The sequence below is a fragment of the Notamacropus eugenii genome, chromosome 4, assembly GCF_028372415.1.
Source record: "Notamacropus eugenii isolate mMacEug1 chromosome 4, mMacEug1.pri_v2, whole genome shotgun sequence".
NCBI classification, from domain to species: domain Eukaryota; kingdom Metazoa; phylum Chordata; class Mammalia; order Diprotodontia; family Macropodidae; genus Notamacropus; species Notamacropus eugenii.
In genome coordinates, this window is record NC_092875.1 from 403,186,542 (window position 1) to 403,212,445 (window position 25,904).

The 25,904-nt window shown below is 37.6% G+C and overlaps 1 protein-coding gene across 2 annotated transcripts in view; it reads right to left on the minus strand.

Annotated features, from left to right (window-relative positions):
* RAB3C (RAB3C, member RAS oncogene family) overlaps nucleotides 1-25,904 on the minus strand; it is a 379,873-nt gene that overhangs the window by 325,333 nt on the left and 28,636 nt on the right. Inside the window, exon 1 of one of the 2 annotated variants that reach the window (XM_072605575.1) lies at nucleotides 6,618-6,840. The exons of the other annotated variant lie outside the window; for it this stretch is intronic. Coding sequence (XP_072461676.1) covers nucleotides 6,618-6,635 — 18 coding nt within the window. The 5' untranslated portion in view covers nucleotides 6,636-6,840. Of the gene's footprint in view, nucleotides 1-6,617; nucleotides 6,841-25,904 lie in introns of those variants that run through there. 2 annotated transcript variants of the gene reach the window in all.

Genomic DNA, 25,904 nt, shown 5'->3' on the forward strand with positions numbered 1-25,904 from the left:
ATACATCTATAAAATTACGTTTGGTCCATCTCAACTAAGGGAAAACATTTAAACACACACACACACACACACACACACACCACATGCTGTCTGTATGTGTACAAAGAAGAATCTACCCCCCAGAAAGTAGGCAAAGGGAGAATATCTCTAATCTTCAGGAAGTCAGAATTGTGGGAAAATCCCTCAAACTTGCCTCAAAGAAAGAGCCTAGCAACTACAGGACAATTCCTAAGAGTAGCAGAGATAGAGTTACTGAGGGATGACTTCAATAGTGTCTCTTTAGTGATAGGTAAATAGGGAAGGTTCCGAGGAAATAGAAATGGGAAAATATTTAACTTTTTTAAAAATGGTAATAATAGTTTACATGAATAGTGTGTTAAGTTTTATAAAGTGCTTACATACATTATTTCATTTGATCCTCAAAGCAATCATGAGGTTGATGTCTTTATTACAGATAAGGACACTGAGGGTAAGAGATATTATACAACACCCATGATCACGTAGCTAGTAAGCATCTGAAGTAGGATTTGAACCCAGGTCTTCTTGACTCCAAAAACAGCACTTTCATCACTTCACAGAGGGAAATAGCCATCAAAAAATATGCCAATCACATTGAAGTCAATTACTGTTAAAATCTTTAGAACAGATTATTAAAGTGATAGTTTGTGAACACTTAGGGGAAAAAAGATATTCACTAAAAGCTACTATAATATATTCATTGATAACAGATTAAGTCAGATTAGTTTCATGTTCTTATTTTGGACATGGTTATTAAACCAGTAGGTCAAGGGAATGCTATGCACATTGTACATTTGGATTTCATCAAGACATCTGACAATATTTCCCTGTATCCTTGGGGACATGATGGAAAGACATGGTTTGAATGATAGCACAGTGAGGTGGATTTGAACTTGGTTGGATGACTGAACCCAGAAGGTGATCATTTTAATCAATACCAATAAGTCATATACATGAATATAAACTTGGATAGATGTCTTTGAGGATTTGCTATAGGACTCTGTACTCTGCTTTCTTAGAGTTGAGAGTCCCTCTCCTCTCACCACTCAACCCTCCCCCATCCTGTGTTCTATCTTATTTCATATATAGACTAATTTATCTAGTCCTAGGTGTCACATTGTAGAGGAGATATTGACAAGTTGAATTGTGACTTGTGAAGGTGTAACAGAATGTTCAAGAGAATAGAAACTATTGGTTGAAGAAGCTAGATAAGGATGTATATCTTAGAGAAGACAGAGTAATATGATAGTATCCTTGAAAAAGTATCATGTGGACAAGGAAGTAGATGTGATCTACTTGGTTCCAGAAGGTAAAACTAGGACCAATGGATCAAAGGAAGTATATTTCACCTAAAGGCAAGTAAAAATTTCATAACAATTAAACCCGTTCCAAAGTGGAATGAGTTGCCTTTAAAGATATCATAAGGCATCTTCAAGTTTAAGCCAGATGACTATTTGTCAGGAATATTGTAGGCTTACGTATATGATGGACTAGATGACTGCTGAGGTCCCTTACAACTCAGAGATGATCTAATTTTCTATGAGATCGAAAACTTAAACTCCATTCCCCATCATTTTGGATGGAATTTGGAAGCCTTCCTGTCCCATGAGAGGTCATGACAAGAGCTGGAGGAATTCCAGACTATAGAAATCAGTAAATATGAATATTTTCATTCCAAGGGGCACTAAGATTTTTGAACATGAAGTTCTTTGTTGTTGTCTTTCTCTGTGGATCACTGGGGTATTGGATAACTAGGCAGGCAGACAGACATTCAGGCAGGCAGGCAGGTAGATAGATAGATAGACTGATAAATAGAGAGGGAGATGGACAGATATAGAGGGATGGTTGGATGGATGGATGATGGATGAGACAAAAGGAAAGAGAGACACAGGCAGCCTATAAAGAGATAGTCATAGTCAAGACAAAGAAATATGTTGAAAGATCTCAGTGCCCTTTGGAATAACAATATGTATATGTACTAATTTCTATGGTATAGAATTCCTCTCACTTATGTCATGACATCTCACAGTACAAGATCTCTCTCTGTCTCTGTCTCTGTCTCTCTCTCTCTCTCTCTCTGATTTCCACTGCCTTTTCATAATCTTTTCACATTCTCATATACTCACCCAGCTTGCTTCACTCTACTTTGGTCTACAACCTTTTCTTGGTACTCTACCCAGTGGTTCAGGGATTAGATTCTTTGTGAAGTCAAATAAAATACTAATTTGCTATATACAATATTGTCTCCTCATACCCAAAACGGGGTCCAAAGTGCAGCAATCTAAGGAACATCTCTACAGGGAAACAATAAAAGGATAATCAATTAATCAATCTATCAGAGACTGTAAAAAATACTTCATCACCACAACAAATTTGATGGTGAACTAACTAAAAATAGATAGAAACCTCAGGTGATCTGTGACTGTTGTTTGGTGTAGTGTATGCTTCAAAATCATTTATCACTTTTCTCAAGCCAGTTTATTAAAGCATTTAATATCCAGGAGATAAAAACAAATAGATTTAGAGCCAATGGTTAATGCTGAATATAAGATTAAAATTGAGTATGTTTTAATATGGGGCAGAGGTTTGGGTCAATTTTTATTGCTTCTGAACCAATTTATCTTATATTTATGGCTCAAAATCTCCCACATAGTGTTCATATTAATCTAAAGATTTCCACTAGATTTGTTCAACATGGCTCCTGTACTACATGTTACCAGATCTTCTTTATCAGATTCTTTGCCTCAAGTTCAAAACCTGGCTCATTCTCCATTTCCTACTGATCTCTAAGATTGATGCACTAAACTGGGAAATGCAATAGCCATCATTTACATGCTGGGTGCTTCTCTCACAGCAAGCTTCTCAGTTGCTCCCTTGCTTTACCCTTTGAATCTATTATTCTGTGCTGTTTAAGGAACTGCAAAGGAAAAACAGACATAAAAAAGCTATATGCATCATGTTTTCACTAGTCATACTAAACAACAGTTGTTGTTCCTTATTATTGTTCCTTATTTTCTCTCCAATTCTGAAAGAATTAAGGCACAGAAAACACCCCATATATCCAAGACAGTTTACCTTGATCCTAAATAGACATAGCAAAAGCTTTAAAGTCATCCAAAAATGAAAAAAAAAATCTCCCTCATTTTTAAGATGAGCATAATAAGTGAATCAGAAAAATTTACAGTCAGGATCTCATTTATGTGCAGGACCACCAAATCAACTCAATTAATTTTTTTTTAATAAAAAAGAGGAAAAATCCCTTAGGAAAAAGATGAAGCTATAAAGTCATATTTTGCTTAGGACTCATCTTCTTGAAGGCTTAATGAGAATAATTTTAGGTATATTTTTAAAAGCATCTGATTGTGCAGTGCTGCCTTTAAATGGAAGCAAAAAGTAAAACCTCAACTAATTGTCTTGATTACATTTTCATATATTAAAGACAACCAGCTATGTAATTATAGTTTAGGATTCTGCTAGCTTAGACATAATTTGTCACTTTTCACGAGTCAGTTTTTTTTAAAAGCTTTTCCTTTAAATGGCTCACTTTCCATATCATCACATTTAATCAATTGTTATTAGCCAAAGGAGGAGAGGAAAGGGAATCACTGAAATAAGAACTGATTTACAATTTAATCTGAACCAAGATGTGATCCTTAACAAAAAGATATCAAGAAGAATAATCTTTGGTTTCTCAAAAATTTCCAACTTAGTTCTATTATGTTTTTTTTGCTGGCAATTTAACTTCCTCTCTTCAAAAAGCTCCTGTCCAACATATAAAATGAATCATAAGTTATATCTCCACCCACAAGCCATCTTTGTGTTCTCTGACCTTAAAATGAAAATGAACTAATTTTAAAATTGTGATTAATAGACTGAATTCCATTTTCCATATATAATTATAAACCACATATGCTAATTTTAAAATGTTTAAGAATAAAAGCAATTTCCAACACATACTAATTTCATGCAATTAAGTAATTCAAAATACAGTCCTCCTTGATATCTGAAGCAAATCCTGAAGGAATATCACAAGAAACATGAAACTGGTTTCATTATTTTGTAATATTTTTAACTAAAGATGTACCTAGTAGGCATGACTTATAGTGGTAATCTTGAGGAACTATTTATAATCAAATATTACTAACAGCTTATAAGTTTATGACAGGTCTATGGGAAATGAAGAATTTTCATATACCAAGATGTCTTGATTATAGCAGATTATGCTTTTTGTTTCCTGCAGAGACTTTTAAAATTTTCAGTGCTAATATGAAAACAATGTCACAACTGCAGATTTAAATGGATAAAATGCCATGCTGCCACTTCCCTCTAACAAATCAAAACTTCAAAAACTCATAAGGTGATATTTAGGGCTTCCGTGATATAACCCTTCAACACACAATGAAATGTTATTGATTTTCCATTTTAAAGCCTAGCCAATGTACCTCAGAATAAATAAGCAATAAAATAAATTAAAAGCAAATGAAACCATATGTTAAAAACCCTGAGATCACAAAGAGAACAGTTGGTAGATGTTTAAATTGGAATTAAAGTTAAATATTTATGTTGTTTCATTTGGCAAACTGGACATGTTCACTCTCAAAGGAGACAACACATTCCAAATGGTGTGTTCCCTCCATTCTTCTCTCTAACCTCATTCATAAAGCAACCATTCAGTTACGCAATGGGATAACCCATGTTTAATGAGTACTGGCTGATGTTTAATGTTAATTGCTATACATGCAAACAAGCAACTATCACCCATTTTATGCCTAACAATTTAGGAAAAACCCACATGCATGTATACCTACATACCTGATCAGAAAAAGCAAACATATGTATTATTTCAAATAGGGAATTACAAAAGACAATTGAACTGACATAAGACATATGAATGATCTTAGGCATTCCAGAGTCTACAAAATGAGTAGGTTGCCTAAGCAAAGGACATAAAAGACTGTATCTCTGATTGATCAAGTCCTATTACGTTTGCTTGCAATTCCCCGGTAGTATTTGTAGTGATTCCTGTGTGGAGAAAATAGATCTTCAGGAATATGATCATCTCTTTCATCTGTATTTCTGGGGCTCTTAAGGAAGTGGAATTCTGTATGAACTGATTGCAGTTAAGAAATTGTTACACCTGGACCTGGCTGAGCTTTTCTTTAAGTGCCTGCATTTGTATGGAGGGCACTAACTGAAAAAGCCAGAGACAAGCAGTTGAATTAATGCAAATGCATTATTGCTGTAGTCTTCTGACTTTCGTTAGCTGTGGTTTACATGCAAGACATGCACTATTGCTTTCCCTGCAGAGCTCAGGAAAATAATGAATACCCTGTAGACCCAATGAGACAAACAGTTTTAGTTACAAGCACACTGTGCACAGATAATCTTCTGCCATAATGACTGAGCCACGGAGTAGGTAGCATTTCTTTTCGTGGAAGCTACAAACATTTCCTTTCTAAAGGTCAGGCATAGTTTTGCACTCGTAGAAAGAGAAGTAGGGAGAAAAGCATCTCTCTCTCTCTCTCTCTCTCTCTCTCTCTCTCTCTCTCTCTCTCTCTCTCTCTCTCTCTCTCTCTCTCTCTCTCTCTCTCTCCTCTGCCCTCTCTTCCTTTCTTGTCTTCTCTTTCCTCTCTCCCTCCTCTCTCTTCTCCCCTGTCTCCCCTTTTTTATCCCCTTTCCCCTTTCTCCCTTCTCTTCATGCATAACACTTTTATAGACCAACCTGCATGGGCGCTTCGTGTCTCATTGTCAACAACGTGTCCTTCCTTTATCTCCGGCAAATGCTGTGCTAGCTCTATCTAAAACAGCTCTAGATTTAGCGGAGTGATCATGCATGCACAACACACCCGCTCGACACACTCTGAACATACACTCTGATGTTTGCTAACCGGCTTCAACATCAGCACCGGAGCTGTCCCTCCTGCTGCACACGCGTATTTACCAAGGACCCCACTGTCCTCTGGGAGTTGTAGTACACTCTCTTTACTCCCGAAGCTATTCAAAATCAAACATACTAAGAAATGAACTACATCTCCCAGCAAACACTTAAAGCCTCTTTCCTCTTGCTGGCCCAGGCCACTTAGCCTTTCTCCTCCTCCTCCCTCCTCACTATTGCCTCCCTCACTCCCTTTATCTTCCCCTCCCATTTCTTCTGAATACACTGGAGAAAGTGAATCCATCTCAACCAAGTCTAAAGATATTTCATCCCCATCATCTCCCTTCTAAAAAACGCATTTAAATTCCAGGTTGAGTATCTTACTTTGTATCAAGTCTCAGCACAAGCCAAGTGTGCTCTCCATTTAGACACTTTTACTCCAAACCCGGAAAGTTTGTACATTTCCTTGGGGTGAGCGGAAAGGTTCACAATTTTCTTAATTTCATAGATAAACCTTTGGGAGAAAGAATATTAACTCCTGCACAAATACCCCAAAGAAAAAGATCCTCACGCATACTTATGGAGAGCAGTAACCCATCTACACAATAATACACTTGAGCAGAAATCGAAGGGTTTTTTTCTTAGCAATCATTCCAACTAGAACCCCCTGAGTAAATGTATGTTACCCACTCACCCCCGCCCCCTTCAAGCCCCAAAGTCTTACCTTTCCGTAAAGCTCCATTCTAATCTGAGGTTGGGAGGTTCGAAAGTAACCTCCCCTCTAGAGTGAGAACTGGGGTCTCACTCAGGAAGCAGAACAGAAATTGAAGCAGAATACAGTGGAGGGGGGTAGGGGGTGGAGGGGTATGATTGCCTGGTTTAGATGGATGACTTTTTCCACTGAAGAAGGCAGCAGTGGTATATTGAAGTGGTAGCTGCAAGAGAACGGATGGAGTCTCTTAGGACGCACAGCATAAACGTTAGCATTAGTACAACCCCCAGGCCCTCCCCCAGTCACCTTGCACATTCATTAGCACACAGGGACACCGGCCACTGCTTGGAGCTGATAGGGCAATGGACGATTTACCCAAAGCAAGGACCGTAAATGAATGCATTAATCATCACAGGCCAGAAGCACAGCCACAGAAATGCACAAAACAGAAACTGTTTTTGTAATATAACTATTAAGTTATCCTACCCTATCCTTAAAACAAGATTATCCTTTCCAGAACAAGAATCATACACCACCCAGTCTAGTGCAATTGTTCAAAAAGTGATTGTCAACTCTCCCCATTTCCCCCATTTATTTTAGTAAACTCAATTCTCTTTGTTTTTTTTTCCTTCAGCTAACAGATGGTTTATGAGTGCATGTATGTCTACATGTAGTAAATATTTGCATCCTCTTTACTTACATGTAGTTCATAGACTCATATTAGGCTCATGATTTTTAGAACTGGAAGGGTTCTGAGAGATGATGTATTCCAACCATCACGTCTTAGAGATGAGGAAACTGAGGGTACAGAAAGGTGAAATGTCATGCCCAAAGTGGCTCAGCTACTAGGTGGCAGAGCCAGGGTGTGACCCCTGTTCCTCTTGATTCCAAATCCAGCACTCTTTCCCCAGTCTTAGAGACAGTATTACAGCATCACACAGAACAAATCACAAATCAATCTAACAGTGACCTCCTGGATAAGGTCAAATAAAGGGAGCTAGGACCATGCTAAGAAAAGCATTATCTCATTTTTGCTTCAAGTGGATGCCTAGGAACAGTATAGCCTTGGGGGTTGGGGGAGGGACTATGTTACACAACCCAATAAAGGAATTGACCCATGGGATTTTTTTTTAAAGTCCAGTCCCAGAATATTCAGTTTCCCAGTCCTAACTCAAGGATTCTAGTTGCATTAGGTAAAGGTAGATAGATCATGCTGAATATTCTCAAGACACACTTTAAATTATTCACTTCATACTCTGAACTTATATGATAGCTAGAACAATTCTATCCTTCTGTAATTAGTGAGTGAACAATATAATAAAAAAAAATCAACATCAGTATGATGCTTAATGCTCACAAAATAGTAGCTCCTTGAAAATTCCAGTTCATGGGTTTTCTATTAAAGTCAAGATGAAGCAAGTCTTGCAATACTTCTTTTTCCATAAGAAATGCATTTATTGTCTGCATTGTGAATACTATTTATAGAAGACATTTACTATTCAAGTGTAAAATTATCTCTCCAGGTCACTTATAACATACCTTTTCGTAGCATCCTGACTCCCAACATCCACTGTAGAGAATATTGTTACATTTCTAAGCTGTCATCACTATCTTTTGTATCTCCCATTTGCAAGAATTATGAAGTATTGGCACATATATGTATTTTTTGGAGTGATAAATGATTAAGAATTTACATTCTTCTAATAATCTCCCTCTTCTTTAATCTACGTTACAAAATTACTACATGCCTCAGTTTTTAACAATACCTTTCAATTTGAAAGAATAACAAATGAGAAATTGACTAAAACGTCTGGGATAAAAGGTTTGAATCTCAAGTAGCTTCCCTGAATTTCTACTTTATCTTCCTTAGCCTCGAATTGAACTGCCCCCTACTGGGCATTCAGGTTGATGGGAAGAAAGGGAAAGAAGCATATGGTTTAAATTCAGACACATATATCAAAGCACACCTGGCCTCCATTCTCTGACCAGATGAAGGTAGCCTAAGGCTGATTATCTATTTAGATTCAAAAGAGAAACATTTTTATTGATTCCCTCTGGCTTTGCTTAGTGCACTTATCTCTGGATCAAAATATTTGATTACAGGGGCATTTTTCATGTCTAAATATCAGGATTTTGTCATGGATCAGGCTCTGTGAGCTCAGTTGTATTCACAGAGTGATAACCTATATTTAACTGGTTCCATGGAAAGGACTAAAATGTTAGGAATTTTCAGGTGAAAAGATGACACAGTTGCATGGTTCTAACCAGGCCTAATTTTATGCATTGTGGGTGTATATTGAATAAAGAAAACATCTAGACTTCTATACTAAATTATAAACCTTTCCTTAAAGTTCTGGAAGCAGAAAGGGAGTAGGATGCCATAACAAAATCAAAGACTCATCCAGATCCAGAAAATATGGCATTCTTTAATTATAGGTTATGGTCAAAGGAATAGGAATCAATGCAAGGGAATGGTGATCAGTACTTGGCAAGTAGAGCTGACAAAACTGTGAAATAGGTAGTCAGTTCAAGTCAACAAGCATTTATTAAATACCTTCTATGTTCCAGATGTTACACTCATTGTTGGGGATAAAAAGAAAGGTAAAAAATGTTCCCCAATCTCAAGGCTAATGGGAGAGACAACATGTAAATAACTATGTACGCATTTTATATATATATATATATACATACATACACATATGCACACATGTGTTTGTATGTTTGCACATATATGCATATAATTATATATATAGCCACAAATATACACACATACATACACATATTAAATTAGAGATGGAGATGGTGAAGGGGAGAATTTCAGGCATAGGAGTATAACCAGGGAAAATACCCAGAGTTGGAAGATGGAGTGTTGGGTGCAAGGAGTAGCAAGAAGACCAGAGTTGCAGATTTATAGAGTATATAGATAGGATTGAGATGTAAGAAACTAGAAAGGTAGAAAGGGACAGATTTTAAAAGCCAAACAGATGATTTTATATTGAATCTTCGAGGTGATATGGAATCAATGTAGTTTGTTGAGTGTGTGTGTGGGGGGTGACATGTTCAGAGTCCTGCATTTTGGGAAGATTACTTTGACAGCTAAGTGAAGGGCAGGGTGAAGTATGGAGAGACTTTTGGCAGAGAGACCAACCAGAAGGTTATTGCAAGAGTCCAGGCATGAGGTGATATGGACCTGTACCAAGTAGGTGCCGGTATCAGGAGAAAAGAAGAAATATACTAGAGATATTTTGAAGGTTTTGGCAACTGTTTGGTTATGAGGAATGAGAGAATGAGAAGTCAAGAATGATACCTAGATTGTGAGCTCATGTGACTAGGATGGTGGTATCCTTTATAATAACAGGGAAGATGGGAAGAAGAAAGTTTTGGGGAATAGGGGAAATATAATGAGTACTTAGTAATGAGTTGGGATATGTTAAGTTTAAAATGTTCACAGAATATCCAGTTCAGTATGTCCAACAGGCAGTGGGACATGTGAAATTGAAGGTCACGAGAGGAGTAAGGGCTTGCTAAAAAGATTTGAAAGTCATCTCTATAGAGATGATGATTGCACTGTTGCTGATAAGATCATCAAACAAAATATTACAGAGTCTTGGGAAACACTCAATGTTAGCAGGTATGACCTGGATGAAGATCCAACAGAAGAGTCTGAAGAGTGGTCATCTAGGTAGGAAGAGACCAGGAGAGAAGAGTGTCACAAAAACCTAGAGAGAAGTATACCAAGAAGAGGATGGTCAACATTATTACAGGCTGCAGAGAGGTCAAGAAGGATGGGAACTGAGCAAAAGCTAAGCTAAATTACTAAGCTTGTCTTTGATGTTGAACTGCTTTACCATCTTCAGCCAGCCACTCTATTACACTATGATATAAATAACTTCTGTAATTGAGTTAACACCATATGCTAATGGATTGCTTGGAATGGGAAGAATTTTGAAGCTACCTCAAAAAAAAAATTACTATTTCTCTTTAACTTGTAAAATCTCCAACCAGCATTTACTCTGAGAAAATCTCTGAATGTTTGTTCTCAATCAGGTGTAGGATGATCATTCCATCACACAAAAATTCAAAAATACATAAAAGGATTCACAATAGCCCATAAACAATTTAGCCAAACACACGAAGGGATCATTATAGTCCATGATTATCACTATTCTCTTTCCTTTCTCTATTGAGTCCTACTTTACAGAGTCTTTAAGTTCTTCAGTCATAGTACCACACTCTGGTACAAACTCACTTTGGGATGGAAACAGACTTAGGATTGCTACTGGGGTAGCTCTCTCAGGATTCATTGAACCCCACTTTCTACAGAAATGCATATAGGTCCCCCCCCCCCCCCGGCAAACCACCAGACTAAAAGCACTACCTTGTGGTTTTGAGTCCTTTCAAAGAATGTTGTATCATGATGAAATCAAGTCAAAGTCAGCCAGTCAATAAGCATTTATTAAGCTCCTACTATGTGTGTGCATTGTGTTAAGTGCTGGGGATACCAATAAAGGCAAAAGATAGCTTCTGTTCTCAAGGAATTTGCAGTCTAATGAAAATTCTTATTTTTCTTTTATTTCTGGTGCTTCAAAGGAACTCTGTACTAGGGGCTCAGAGAAGAAAAAAAAGTAATGTCATTTTTTCTACTGAGCTGGAGATGAAAATTCTGAGACAATGTACTAGAGGGGAAAAAAATGATAAAGACTAAATGTCAACTTCAGAGTGGATAGAGATGGACTTGGAATACAAAGGACCTGGGCTTTAACTCTGCGTATGACACCATCTACGTGGCCATGGAAACCTTATTTAACCTCTCCAAGCCTCAATTTTCTCAGCTGTACCTTAGGGATGACAATCTATGTACTGTACTTATGCCAGAAGGTTGTCATGCAGTTTGAATGAGATAATGTATATAAAGCACTTTGCAAACTTAAAAATCTTATATATATGATACATTATATTATGTATCATATACACATACCTGTTTGTGATTATTAATATTATTAATATATGAACAATTAATAATTATTCAATAATATTAATATTCTTTTCACATCTAAGTGCTACATAATCCTACAATGACAGTACAGAATGAAGAGTTTGGTATATTTGAGCAACTATTTCAGGGTCCCCAATTTTATCAACAGGGAAGTTTTTTTGTGTGTGTGTGGGACCTGCAACCATAATTGAGACACATTCTATGTCTATTCTACTAACAAAGGATCATGGAAGGCTTTATGGAGGGTGGCACTTAAGTTCACCTCAATGGAAAAAAAGGGTTTTGAGGGGCAGAACAAGGTGGAGATGACATGAGATCCTTGTGCAAATATGCAGAAAGATGGGATAGACTGCCAAGTTTGATGAACAGCTAGTAGGGAAGTTTGACTAAAACACAGGGGAACAATGTTAAGTAAGTTTGGACAGCACCCAGATTCTGTAGATGTCAGTCTAAGGAGTTTGTTTTTGAGGGACGAGAAGGACCCCAACAAAGTTGTTCAGCAAGGAAGTGACATAGTCAACAATCAAACCTGTGCTTTAGGAAGATTATTTTTATCAAGCCTTTAGAGGTTGGTTTGTAGAGGTGACAGATCATAGGGAAAACAATTAAGAGGCTATTACAATATTCTAGGCTAGAGGTGATTAATAAACTGAGGTGGTAGTCATAGGAGTACAGAAAATTAATCAAAATATTGTCAAGAGAACTTGGCAATTGTTTGTATGTGAGAAGGCAAGGAAAGGTAAGAGTCAAGGATTATTTCAAAAAATGCAAACCTTGGAGATAGATGATAGTATTAAGAGCAGAAAAAAAGTTGAGAGGAAGGATGGTTAAGGGGAGGATGTTCTGGACATATTTGAGATGTCGATTGAAAACCCGATAGATATGTTCAATAGGCAGTTATAGATATGGGATGGGATTTTTGGATGGAGATTTGGAATGGATATGTAAAGCAGATTTAGGAATTGTCTGCATAAAATTATAATGTAACAATTATAATATGTTATGATTCAGCAAAAGAGACCAAAAAAGAACAAGTAGAGGGGTAGGAGAAGTAACGAGATCAATATTAAAGAAGTCAAGGGTGGAGAAAGTGTCTAGGAGAGTAGTCATTTGAATCAAAAGTTGCAGAGAGATCAAGGAGGAGAAAGTTTGAGAAAAGGTAAGAGTAAGTGACGACGGGGAAATCTTGAAAGAATGGTTTTCAGTCAAGAAGTGGGAGTGGAAGCATGATTATGAAGAGTTGGGAAATGAGGGGGTGGTGATGAAGAAGGGGAGGCAGTATGGGTTAGCAATGTTTCTTTAGAATTTAGCAATGAAAGAGAGGGGAGATATAAGAATAATTTGAAGGTATGAGAGAGTCAAGTATTTGATTTTTGAAGACAGATGAAATCTGAGAGTGTGTCAATGTAGGGAAGCCCTCTCTGTTACCCCATCATACATGTACAACTCCTACACTTCTCCCATCCTCCAGAAGTTACCTTTCTTTTTAAAATGCAGTAGGAAGCCTGAAAAGTTTAAGAAACAACACCAAGCCTCTCACACCAAAGTGGCTTTTTCCTCCCTATTTGTGGACTTTAGGGGTTCACAATTTCCCTTGCCTAAATACAGAAGGGGAAGGCTTCTAGGGATATCTCAGATTCATATCCTTTGCATACAATCCTTTGTGTATGTTTTACCAGGCTTGTGACACTGTAATATCATTTCTTTCCTCCTTCCCACTCACTGGGCTCTTTCACTCTGGCTCCCATGTTCAGACTAGATGTTTCAACCAGATCTATTGTCACTAAAACAGAGTAATTCACTCTCTCTCTTTCTTATCTGTAAATATGGACATTAAGTTAAAAAATGCAACAGACAGTTTAGGTTTCTGGTGATTAAAATAATATACTGGGCAAATGTATGGCACAGTGAATAGACTGCTGGATTTGGAGTCAGGAAAAACCTGCGTTTGAATGCTGCCTAAGAAACTGTCTGTGGGACCTGTGTAAGTCACTTCAACTCTTTGTCTCTATTTCCTCATCTGTAAAGTGGAGATATCACCTACATCCTAGGGCTTGTTGTGAGGATAGAGCAAAATAATATATGCAAAGAACTTTTTAACATTACAGCTTTTTAAGAATGCTGGGCATTCTGAATGCTGTATCAGATTTAATGACTTAGGAAGTGAGCATTTAGGTCAAAGTTTGCAACTTTTCAAGCCGGAAACTTATGGAGAGCAGTTAACCCATAGCACATTTCACTTCCCTGATAGAGTCAAGAAGACTGTGTCACCATCTCTTTTCCCTACCCTCACTTGATGCCAAGTATAGTTTTCACACAGGTTCATGCTTGGATTGTCCACATCACTCTGGCTCAGAAATTATCCGTCAGTCATGCTGATTCAACACATGCCATCAGTTTCTTATGATTTCTCTCTCGTATCTGCTTCCTGATTGCAATATAGTCCTCCTCCTCACTTGCTATGGCTTCCTACCACACATCAATTTGTTTGTGAAGGTCCTTTTAAATTCTAAGGTCAGAATCAAGGGAAGAAATTTATGAATCTTGGTTACCATCTATCCAAGGTCAGTGGAGAGGGGAGAAAAGGAGAGGGAAGAGAAACCTATAGCAATAACTCTCTGGAGTTACATAAAAATAGTGAGAACATGGATGTAGAGACCAGACTGAATATGCCCTTGAAGACTGGCTGAAATGTCAATTTCTCTACAAGATCACCCAGCGTGACAAAAGTACAGACAGAAAGAGGACCCTGAGGCTTTGAGGATCACTATTTTTGCACTTCAATGCCCATGTACTTCCTTATCATTTCACGTCCCAGTGTTACTAAAAATCACAAAATTGCTGTACATTCAGTCTGTGGACCTAAAATCATAGAACAACCAAAAGATGTCTGATCTTCTAGCTGTTTTCATTTAGTTCAATGAGCATGAAACAAGAGAATTAGTTCCCTCTTCAAATTAATATTACTCAAAATAAGGGTGGTTAAGGGGAAGATGTTTTGGACATATTTGAGATGTCGATTGAAAACCCAATAGATATGTCCAATAGACAGTTAGAGATGTGGGATGGGAATTTTGGACTGAGATTTGGAATGGGTATGTAAAACAGATTTAGGAATTATCTGCATAAAATTATAATGTAACAATTATAATATGTTATGATTCAGCAAAAGAGACTTCTCTCTCATATCTGCTTCCTGATTGCAATATAGCTCCAATATTTCCAAAAACACCATTACAAAGTTTAAATTTCAGGGAAGTCTTTTTGTGCTAGAAATGCTATGTCATTGTGAGAGACCAAGCTGTTGTGGTAGTATTGAGGTTAGAGAAGAACTGGGAATTTTAAATAAATATGACCTTTCAAAACTTATTTCAGCTTTCCTTTGGTGTATCAGTATGTTTTTTTCTGAAGAAAAATATTTATAAAAGATAAAATTACAGAGGACACTGTTCTTTTAAACTATCTTTGGTTATTTTTACTTAGAATATTTTAATAATTGAGCCAATTAAAAGAGATGGAATTGCCCTGGAACAGCAACATTCTCTTCCAGATGCAACCACTTAGCAAAAATAAACTATTTAAAATCCCATTAGATATTTTACACATTAGTAACCCAGTTTCTTTTCCAGTTTTTTTCAGGTGCTTAGGAATTCAGGACAGTTGCATTATTGCATAGGGTGCAGGTAGAGGATGCTATAAATAGCACGTCACCATATTTAACAGTAAGGACAAAATGCTACCAATTAAATGCATGTATACCCTGCCACACACACACACACACACACACACACACACACACACACACTCATCACTGTTTAACTACTCAAATAATCAATCCAGCAAACATTTATCCAGTGCCTACTCTGTGTTATTGGTGTCAAACTCATAGAAAACAGATCCCTGTGGGCTGCATATTGACTTGAAAAACCACAAATTAATATCATGAGGCTGTCCCCCACATATAGAATGGGGGTGTTGTGTGTGGCTCAAAGAGAAGCAGAATAAATATCTCTAGCCCCTTCTCTTTCCACCCTTCTCCAAAGGAGACTCTCCTTACTACCAGGAGGGGAAGCAGGAGGTTGGGACCAGAATCTAGGCTACTCTGCTCTCCTCAGAGAAAGAGAGTTACTAAGCTAGAATTATACCTTCCTATTCTGTTCAATATTTTTAGTCTAGGGGATATAGTTTTCAGGTTTAAGCTAAACTTCTGATTGTTATTTCCTAATGGGGAAAGGAGGACCCCAAGCTTTATATCCCAAGTTTGACTTCTTTCCCCCCAAACACCAAAATTCACAGTGAATGCACATAGGAAGTAGTAAAGAAACTCATTTATCTACAACCATGGCAAAAAAGAAATCAGATGAAATGTATATATGAGAATATTTGCCTGACAATACAGAATGACGAAGCTCTCCCATTGGAAACAAGGCCACTCAGATCAAGGGCAGCTAAGTGGCATAATAGGTAGACTGTCAGGTGGAGAGTCAAGAAGATTCATCCACCAGTGAGGACACAGTCCCACACCAATTAGCTTTAGGACTTCAGTTATATTAACATTATCTATATAGTATTGTATTTTCATTTATTTTATTAAATATTTTCAATTATATTTTAATTTGGTTTGGACCCATTTGGGAGTTTTGTGACTACTTATTGCCCATCGGCTGTGAGTTTTACAACTCTGCAATGGGTAACTTGAGATGTAAAAAATGGAGGTCAGCGGAGAGAAGTGGGTTGGATATGTAGATCTGAGAGCCATCTGTATAGAGATGAAAGCTGAATTTATGGGAGCTAAAGGGATCACTAAGAGTGAAAAGAAAGAAGAGGAAAAGTCCAAAGATAGTGCTCTGAAGTATGCCTTTGCTTAGGAGGTATGGTATGGATGTTACTGAGCAAAACCCTGAAGAAATGTCAAACAAGTAAAAAGAAAACCACAACACAGTAGTGTCACAAAAACCCAGGGGAAAGAGAGTATCAATAAGGGAAGGGTAACCCATAATGTCAAATGCTGCAGAGAGTTCCAGTAGGGTTACAACTGAGAAATGAATTTAGAAATAATCATAGGTAACCTTGGAGAGAGCAGTTTCATTTGAGTGAAGACAAATTACAAGGGGCTTAGGAGTAGGAGCTGAGAAAGAGATGCACTAGACATAAAATGAATATAACCACCTGTTTGCCCATGAAGGGGAAGAGAGATATAGAGTGATATCATGAGAGGATTGAAGAGTCAGTTAAAGATTTCTAAGGGACAGAGAGAGAGATCTGGGAATGTTTGTAGGTATCCAAGAAAGTAGGGAGTTTGACAGAGTTAAAGAACTGTAATGTAGGAATGAATGCTCAGTTGAGCCTGAATAATATCATTTTATAGTGAATTCTGTTAGCATTGTGAAACTATTACCAGTGGGACTGCATTATCTGAGAGTAAAAGGAAGAGGCATGCAAGGATCAAAAAAAGATGAGGGCTGATAGATAAATGGGGCAAAGAATTCAAGGGCAGAGGATGGTAACAACTGTCATATACACCACCCTACACCAGAGAGTGATATACAGAATCAAACTCTGTCTGGTTCTCAGAGAGCTTGCTGTCTCTATCCACTTAGCTCCAGTTCTGTTGGAGTGTTACTTCTTTCTTCTTCTTCATCCTGGGATTTGTACGTAGGAATTACCCAATCAAATCTCATGGCACTTTATGCTTCTGCTGTGTTTGCAGGAAACTTTTCTGCTTTGCCTAGACTGTTTTCCAGTCACTCAATGTGGAGTTAGAATATATGTTTGATATAATAAATAGGGAAACTGACATGGGTAGCTAGGTTGTGCAGTGAATAGAGAGCCAGACTGAGAGTCAGAAACATTCATCTTCCTGAGTTCAAATTCAGTCTCAGACACTTACTAGCTATGTGACCCTGGCCAAAACACTTAACACTGTTTGCCTCAGTTTCCTCATCTGTATCTGGAGATACAGCATCTCTGCCAAGAAAACCCCCAGAATGGGGTCATGAAGAGTCTGATGTGACTGAAATGACTGGATAATGACAATAAAAGGGAAGCATTCTTTGGGGTCAAAAGTAGCACTTATTTACCCATAGATTCAGCCACAAGATTTAATCTCCCAGTCTCAGTAGTCTCATTCTGATGAAAGCCCCAAGTTTGGCAAATAGGAATGAAGCTGGGAGATCTCTGTACCTACTCCTTATGAAAGAAGGCACTTCTGACTAACCTTAGAATCACTCTAGAGCTTTATCACAGAAGCTCAGCTCACTAAACCCTCTGCTCTGTTTATTTTCATACCAGTTCCCATCCTGCTTTGCACTGTCTATGCTTCAGTTCCACAGCTTTCTGATTTCACTCACTCAGATCTGAAACTCTGCTCAAAGTCGACCTGCCTAGATAATCCCTCAGGTAGTGTAGGTCAAAAGCTACAAGCTGAGCCCATGCAGCTTCAGCCTGTCACCACAAATCTAGGGTCCATAGTGACAATGGGCCTTCTGTGACTTGGGTGCCATTCATTTCCCTTGCTTTCACCTTTAAAACGCTTCAGACTATACCTCCTCCTGTGGAACCACCCTTCCATCTGCCATTACTTCAAATGTAATGAATCTTTGGATGCAAACCAGGAAGAAGGTAGGACAGAATGCCAATGTACTGGTAGAAGTCTGTTATGCAGGAAAATATAATTACATTCCAATTGCAACTTTTGGACTAGTGTATCTTCAACTAATTTTTACCCCATTATTGATCCACTGAGACACCTGGGCTCAAACAGCAAGTTATCACAGACTCCCTTAAATCATGCCATAATTTGTATACTGAGGTAGCTAGATTCCCTGAGCCACTGGAGTCAGGAAGATGTGAGTTTAAATCTGGCCTCAGACACTTACTAGCTATGTAACCACAGGCCAGTCACTTAACTTCTGTTTGTCTTATTGGCACAATAAGGTCCATTGGATCATGAAGAATCAGAGGCAATTGAATGACTGAACAACCATCACTGTTATTTCTACTATTACTACTACTACAACTCCAATTATACCTATAGCTACTGTGATAGTGTGTTCGCCCTTCGTTGAAGAAGACCACACCATCAGAGAAGTAATGATATGACTTGCATTTGACTTTGTTTTGAGTGAGGGAGGGCTGTGCAGGTCACCAGTCTTACTTCTCCTCCAGAGCCATCTGAATCCAGTGACCAGATATTTATCAGGATGACTGGAGATGACCCAGGATGAGGCAATTGGGGTTAAGTGACTTGCCCAAGGTCACATATCTAGTGAGTGTCAAGTGTCTGAGGTGACATTTGAACTCAGGTCCTCCTGACTCCTGCACTGATGCTCTATCCGCTGCACCATCTAGCTGCCAGTATAGCTGCTGTGATTACGACTATTAGAAAAGCTATACTACTATAACTCTGGCTGATTGCTAGGACTGCTACTATTACTCCTCTTCTTCCTCCTCTTTCTCTGCCTTCTCCTCCTCCCACCACCACTACCACCACCATTTGACTTTCGCACACTGCTTTAAGGTTTGCAAAATGTCTTATGTACACTGTACAGTTGGATCTACAGGACAAACCTCTGAGGCAGATGCTGTTATTAGGCAGATAGGAAGCATAGTGGATAGAACACTGTAACTAGAGCCAGGAAGACCTGTAGTCAAGTTCTGCCTCAGATACATTCTGGCTATGTGACCCTAGGCAAGTCATTTAACTTCTGCCTCAGTTTCTTCATCTGTAAAGTGGGGATAATACTAGTATCTACTTCCCAGGATTGTTGTCAAGATAAACTGAGCTATCTGTAAAGCACTTTGCAAAGCTTAAAACATTAAATAAATGCTAACTATTCCCATTTTATGGATAACGAAATTGAGACCCAGGGTCACACAACTAGTAAATGCCTGAAGCAGTATTTACACAGTCCCTATCTTGACTCCTAACCTAGCACTCTCTCTAAGGTTCTATGCTGCTTCCTAAAATGATAGCTTACCTTTCTATAGAGCAGAGTTTCTTAACGTTTTTGTGTCATGGAATCCTTTGGCAGTCTGGTGAAGCTTAGGGACTTCTTAGAATTTACAATGCATAAAATAAAATAAAACACATAGGAGTACTGAAGAAACCAATTATACCGAAATATAGTTATAAATTATACATATATACAAATACATAATTTTTATTGATTATAAGATATATAAAAAATTATGTATTTTATATATGTATAATTTATAACTTTATTTCAGTATAATTGGTTTCTTTAGAGGGCAGCTAGGTGGTACAGTGGATAGAGCACCAGTGCTGCAGTCAGGAGGACCTGAGTTCAAATCTCACCTAAGACACTTGACACTCACTAGCTGTGTGACCTTGGGCAAGTCACTTAACCCCAACTGCCTCATCCTGGGTCATCTCCAGTCATCTTGATGAATATCTGGTCACTGGATTCAGATGGCTCTGGAGGAGAGGTGAGGCTGGTGACCTGCACAGCCCTCCCTCACTCAAAACAAAGTCAAGCGCAAGTCATGTCATTACTTCTCTGATGGCATGGTCTTCTTTGGCAACGAAGGACCAACACACACAAGATATGTAATCATGATGATCCCCAGGTTTACACATCTTAATTGATTTGCTTCAGGTCAAAATCTCCTACATATAGAATTTAGAAGTTTAGAGACTGATATTCATATAACAACCCTGTGAACTAGTCAGTGCAAGTGTTTTTATCCTCATTTGACAAATGATTAAATCAAGGATCAGTGAAGTTAAGTGATTTATTCAAAGTCACACAGTATCAGAATTCTTTTATGCGCTCCATCAGACCTTTCCTCTTATGAACAATCCCATCAGTCATTGACTTAAAGTCATTTTGATAAGTATTTTTTTGTCTCCACTGTTTCCCATATTGTCCTATTATGATTGGGTTACACATAACAAGCATACAAATCTCTCTACTCAATTTAGTACTTATAATCGAGTAAAGGAGAAACAAGCTGCGTATACAAAAGTTACAGAAAATATAGATAATTTCATTAATAGCAAAAATGCACTTTATTCTCAGAGGTCAGGAGAAAGTGATTAAAAGTAGTAGGGTAAGGCTTTAGGGAGAAGGGTGAGTTGAGAATGCACTCTTAAGTATGGATGGGACCTGAGGAGAAAAAAGCTCCTTTATCATAGTTCCTAGCCTTGGGATTCAGTCAAAGGGCCTCACCTGAGGGCCACATGTGTCCTCAAAGATGCAGGTTCTCCACCCCTGGACTAATCCATTGGTGTCTTTATATCCTTGGTGCCTAATTCATTGTCTAACCCATAGTGGGCTAATAACAAATGTTTGGCAATTGATTGATTATAGCTCTTAGAGAGAAATAGGTTTTGGTTCCTTTAAAACAGGGACTTCTGAAAGCAAGATAAAATTCACCAAAAGTACAACATGGGCATTTTGTTTCATGGCCCTTTCCATTCTCATTTTGACATTCCCCTTGGCCTTGCTGATTCCTTCCTCCCACCTATATCCATTGACCCCAATGCTGCTCTCAGTTTGTTCTCCATTGTGTCAGAGCCTTTGGGACTTCTCTCTCTGATTTGGACTTTTACTGCTCCCTCTGCCCATCAACATTTACCTGTCATGCATCTTATTCTCTTAATAAGGTAACATGCTAATGTGACATGCTCATTTATGCCATAAATTTTATAGATGATTCTTTTGTATGTTAGTGAATCTGGAGTCAAATTGATGTGAGCATTCTTTTGATGGTATGACTTTCAAACTGCTTAGGACATCTTTTCCTGTGGAAGTCTGGTTGTCATCCTCCCACAAAAACTCCAGAGAGGATTCCTCCGTGGTGTTGGAGACTTTCCTCAAGTCTAGTCTACAAAGTTCATTCAATCTCTTAATTCGAAGAGCAATATTTGGGCTACCCATCATGCCATTCCTTATTCTCATTTACATAACTAGTTCACCTCCTTTTCTGTTTGTTTTTCACCCTATGAAACAACACATGGAACTGAAGAAGAAATGAAATATAACAAACTACGTAAGGACATGGCAAAATGGTCAGTTCTATCTACTGCAATAAAAATTACCTATTGTCCTCAGATAAGCGATACTAGCTACTTGGCACATATTCCTCCAGAACCTCTCCCCCCCTTTTTCCTTTGGCTAATTCCCTCTTTCTCAACCACTCCTTCTTCTGTAAAATGTTTTACTTACCTATTCTAATCTTTTGCAGAATGCTACTGAAAGGCTGTGTATTCTAAGCAGGCCTGAAAAGTTATAAAAACCAAATCTGTGCCCTAGGAAACAGTTGCTGTGAAGTCTTCCTTAGCATAGATTTATTTACTAATTTTTATTTACTAATTTACTAACATTTACTAATTACTAATACATAGATTGATTAATCTTTTTTTCTTCTCCATTTGGCTACTTGAGTTATTTGACCTTTATTGGATCTACCTGGTGGATGACATTCTCCCTAGGCTACCCAGGAACTCAGACCGAGAAGTTCCCCAACAAAACACACAAAGAATATCTTCCAACTTTTTTGTGTGTATCTGTGTATACCTATTTATGGGAAGCTAGGTGGCATAGTGGATAGAGTGCTGGACCTGGAGTAAAGACTCGTCTTCATGAGTTCAAATATAGCCTCAGACATTTATCAGCTATGTGACTCTGGGCAAGTCACTTAACCCTATTTGCTTCAGTTTTCTGATCTGTCAAAAGAACTAGAGAAGAAAATGGCAAACCACTCTAGTATCTTTGCCAAGAAAACCCCAAATGTGGGTCACAAAGAGTCAGAAACTATTGAAAGGACTGAACAACAACAAAATTATGCTATACTTTTACAAGTTTCTTATTCATTCAGATGTAAACCCTCTGAAAGCAAAGACATTTTGTACATGTGTGTGCATTTCTTAGTGCCTGGTACCAAAAAAGTGTTTAATAAATACTTACTAATTAATTAATTGATGATGAATTACAGTGTTAAATGTTCCAAGTAATTTTCCCTGAATCTTCCAGTTCTTTATGCCAATAGTGATATAGTTGATGTTGTAAGAGAAGTGTTAGGACAAGAAATCTCTCAGACACATTCAAATCTTACTGTGTAGACAATTACTGTATGCATGAGGTTAGTCATTCCTAGGGGAAAAAGGAAGAAGTGAAAGGTAAGGAGAAGATGATGCTGATTCTGACTTGGTCCTGCAAAACCTTGCTATGCTTACATTGACTCTAAGTATCCCATTCCTGACTTTTCTGGACTTCTCTTAACAGTACTAATTTTATGCTTGAACATCATTATATAAAGAATATCCCATCTACATTGAGCCTTCTTGGATTTTGTTGATGTATGTTGCTTTTAAGATGCCTCAGGAATTGGAACTCTAAATGCCTACATCTCATATTATAAGATGATCATATCTCAGAATGGATGTTTACAAGAGGACTGTAGGATGTGCTTCTAGTTTTCTTTCTTGCTGGAGATTTTTTGCTTGTTTTGCTTTATTTTTTTGTTTTGTTCTGACTTTTGTTTTTGGGGAATACTTCAGTTACCACTTCAAGGAGGATTTCTTTCTTTCCTCTGCAGAAATTTGCACTGATATCACATTTCTACATTCTTTTCATTTAACGGTGCTGGGGCCATAACAGGCATTTAATACAGTTTTTATTGGATTAACTTTAACCGAACTAATTTTGGTTCAATTTATTCTAATCTTTCCTCTCTGAACCCATTTTGTATCTGTTCAGAAAAGTTAGAAGGGAATAGAGAGGCTAACTGAAAAGGTTTGGGGAAAAGAAAGAATGGGGAAACAACAGCTACTTTATTAGACTAGATCTGTGCATTATGTTAGGGTTCTATCTTAGCTTAACTCACCAACCAACTAAGATTTTTAAAAGAACTATAGAGAAGAGGGAAGTAAAGCAAAAGACAGGCAGCAGATAATGAATATATAAGTGTAGCAGTATTATTTATACTATAACATAGATATTTTTAAATGAATAGTTCTCAAAGACTTAAGCACTTTCATTCATGCAATGATCAACCATGAATTCAGAGAACTGATGAAGAACAAAGACTATGTCCTAATTTATGACAGCTTGATGATGGATTATTATAGAAAAAGAGAGTTCCTGCCTTCTTTCCCGTCTCCTTATCTTCTTTCTTTCCTTCCTTCCATTCATCCTTCCTTCTTTCTTTCTTTCCTTCTTTTGTGGTACCTGAAAAAATATTTTAAAATGCTGAAGCATTGAATGTCAATAAAGTAGGAATATAAAAGTCCAGAATGAGCTGAGGTTGGGAAAGAAAGAGAGAAAGAAAGAAAGAAAGAAAGAAAGAAAGAAAGAAAGAAAGAAAGAAAGAAAGAAAGAAAGAAAGAAAGAAAGAAGGAAGGAAAGAAGGAAAGAAGGAAAGAAGGAAAGAAGGAAAGGAAGAAAGAAGGAAAGGAAGGAAGGAAGGAAGGAAGGAAGGAAGGAAGGAAGGAAGGAAGGAAGGAAGGAAGGAAGGAAGGAAGGAAGAAGGAAAGAAAGAAAGAAGGAAAGAAGGAAAGAAAGGAAAGAAGGAAAGAAAGGAAAGAAGGAAGGAAAGAAGAGGTAAGGACAAGAAAAGGATGAGGTTTTTGTTGTTTTTAGCTCTATTAAAAAATAAATAAGAGGATTACTGCTTGGGGTAGATGGGAAAATGACAACTGACAAGAGAAAGGTCAAGTTTCTTAATTCTTATTGAATTGCTTCAATCAGAAAGCAAGTGCTTCAGTTGTCTCTTCCAAAAACAGACTTTTAGACTGGAAAGAAATGAACAAAAATAGCTAATGGGAGTCAAAATGAGTCAGGCTATAGTAAGAAAACACTTAGCTGTACAGGATAATTTCATTACTTAAACCAATGAATAGCATCCTCAGTTGCTGAAAGAATCGTTGGGGTGTGCTTCCTGAAGTACTATCAATGACATTTGAAAGATCATCGAGAAAGGAAGATTTCTTGCAGGACTGATTCAAGGGATAAATCTCAATTTCAAAAAAAAAAAAAAAAAGGAAAAGGATCGAATGTTTAAACTAGAGAACTTGTTGTAAATTCTTTGGAATATTCTAAAACATTTATTAAAGAGCTGGTTAGTGAATATCTAGAAAAGGAAGCAGTGATCTCAAAGAACCATCATGGCTTCATCAAGAACAAGTCAAGCCATAGAAACCTAATTTCCTGTTTTTGATAGGGTTGTTAAACTGCTAGATCAAGGGAATACTGTAGATATAATTAACCTAGTTTTTAGGGAAAAAAAACATTTAGTGAAGTCTCTCATGATATTCTCATAGAACACCTAGAGAGATATGTCATAGATAACAGTATAATTAGCAGATAAATTTAGAACTTGAAGGGGCCTTAGAGGTCATCCCGTCTAACCCTCTTATTTTACATTTCAGGAAAATAAGCCTACCAAGGTTAAATGACTTGTCCAAGGTCACAAGTGCAAAAAGCAAAAAGGAGCAGAGCTGGGATCTGAACCCCAATCCCATGACTCTAAATCCAATGATCTTTTCAACTCTGGCTCTCAGATCGAATCCGAGCTAGTTAAATGGTCGGATATGAACAGAAACCATGGACTATTCAACATCAATATGGAAGACAATTGTCCTTGACTTTGTGCTATTGAACATTTTTATCAATGACTTGGATAAAGCCACAAGTGACTTGCTTAGCACACTTGAAAATAACACAAAGTTGGGAGGGGTAGCTAACCTATTTGATAATAGAGTTGGGATCCAAAGACACAGGAAAGCTAAAAAATTGAATGGATTCTAATGAAATGAAACTTAAGAGGAGTGGAAGTAAAGTCTTATACTTGAACTCAAACAATTGACTTCACAAATACAAAATAGAGAAGACATGGTTAGATAGCAATTTGCTTGAGATTGGAGGAAAACAAAGGGTTTTAGAGGGACTCCAAGCTCAATACGAGACAATACAATGCTATAGAAGTCAAAAAGGGTGGAGGGAACCTAAACCTGAAAACAAAAATGTCCATTTTCATCATCATTCTCAACTAATCTTGGGTTGCACTGAGAAGCATAGCTTTTGGTAATAAGGAGGTGATAGTCTCCATACTCTGCTATGGTCAGACAAAAATTGGAGTATTGTGTTTACTTCTTAGAATATATTTTAAGAAAAGCTTTGATAAATTTGGACAGATAACCTGAGATAACCATGTTGGTTCATGCAATATGAGGTATACTTGAAGGGATTAGTGTCATTTGATCTGGAAAAGAAGACAGGGTGAGGAAAAGGAAGCATGGAAGCTATCTTCAAATACTTGAAGGACTGACATAAATGGAT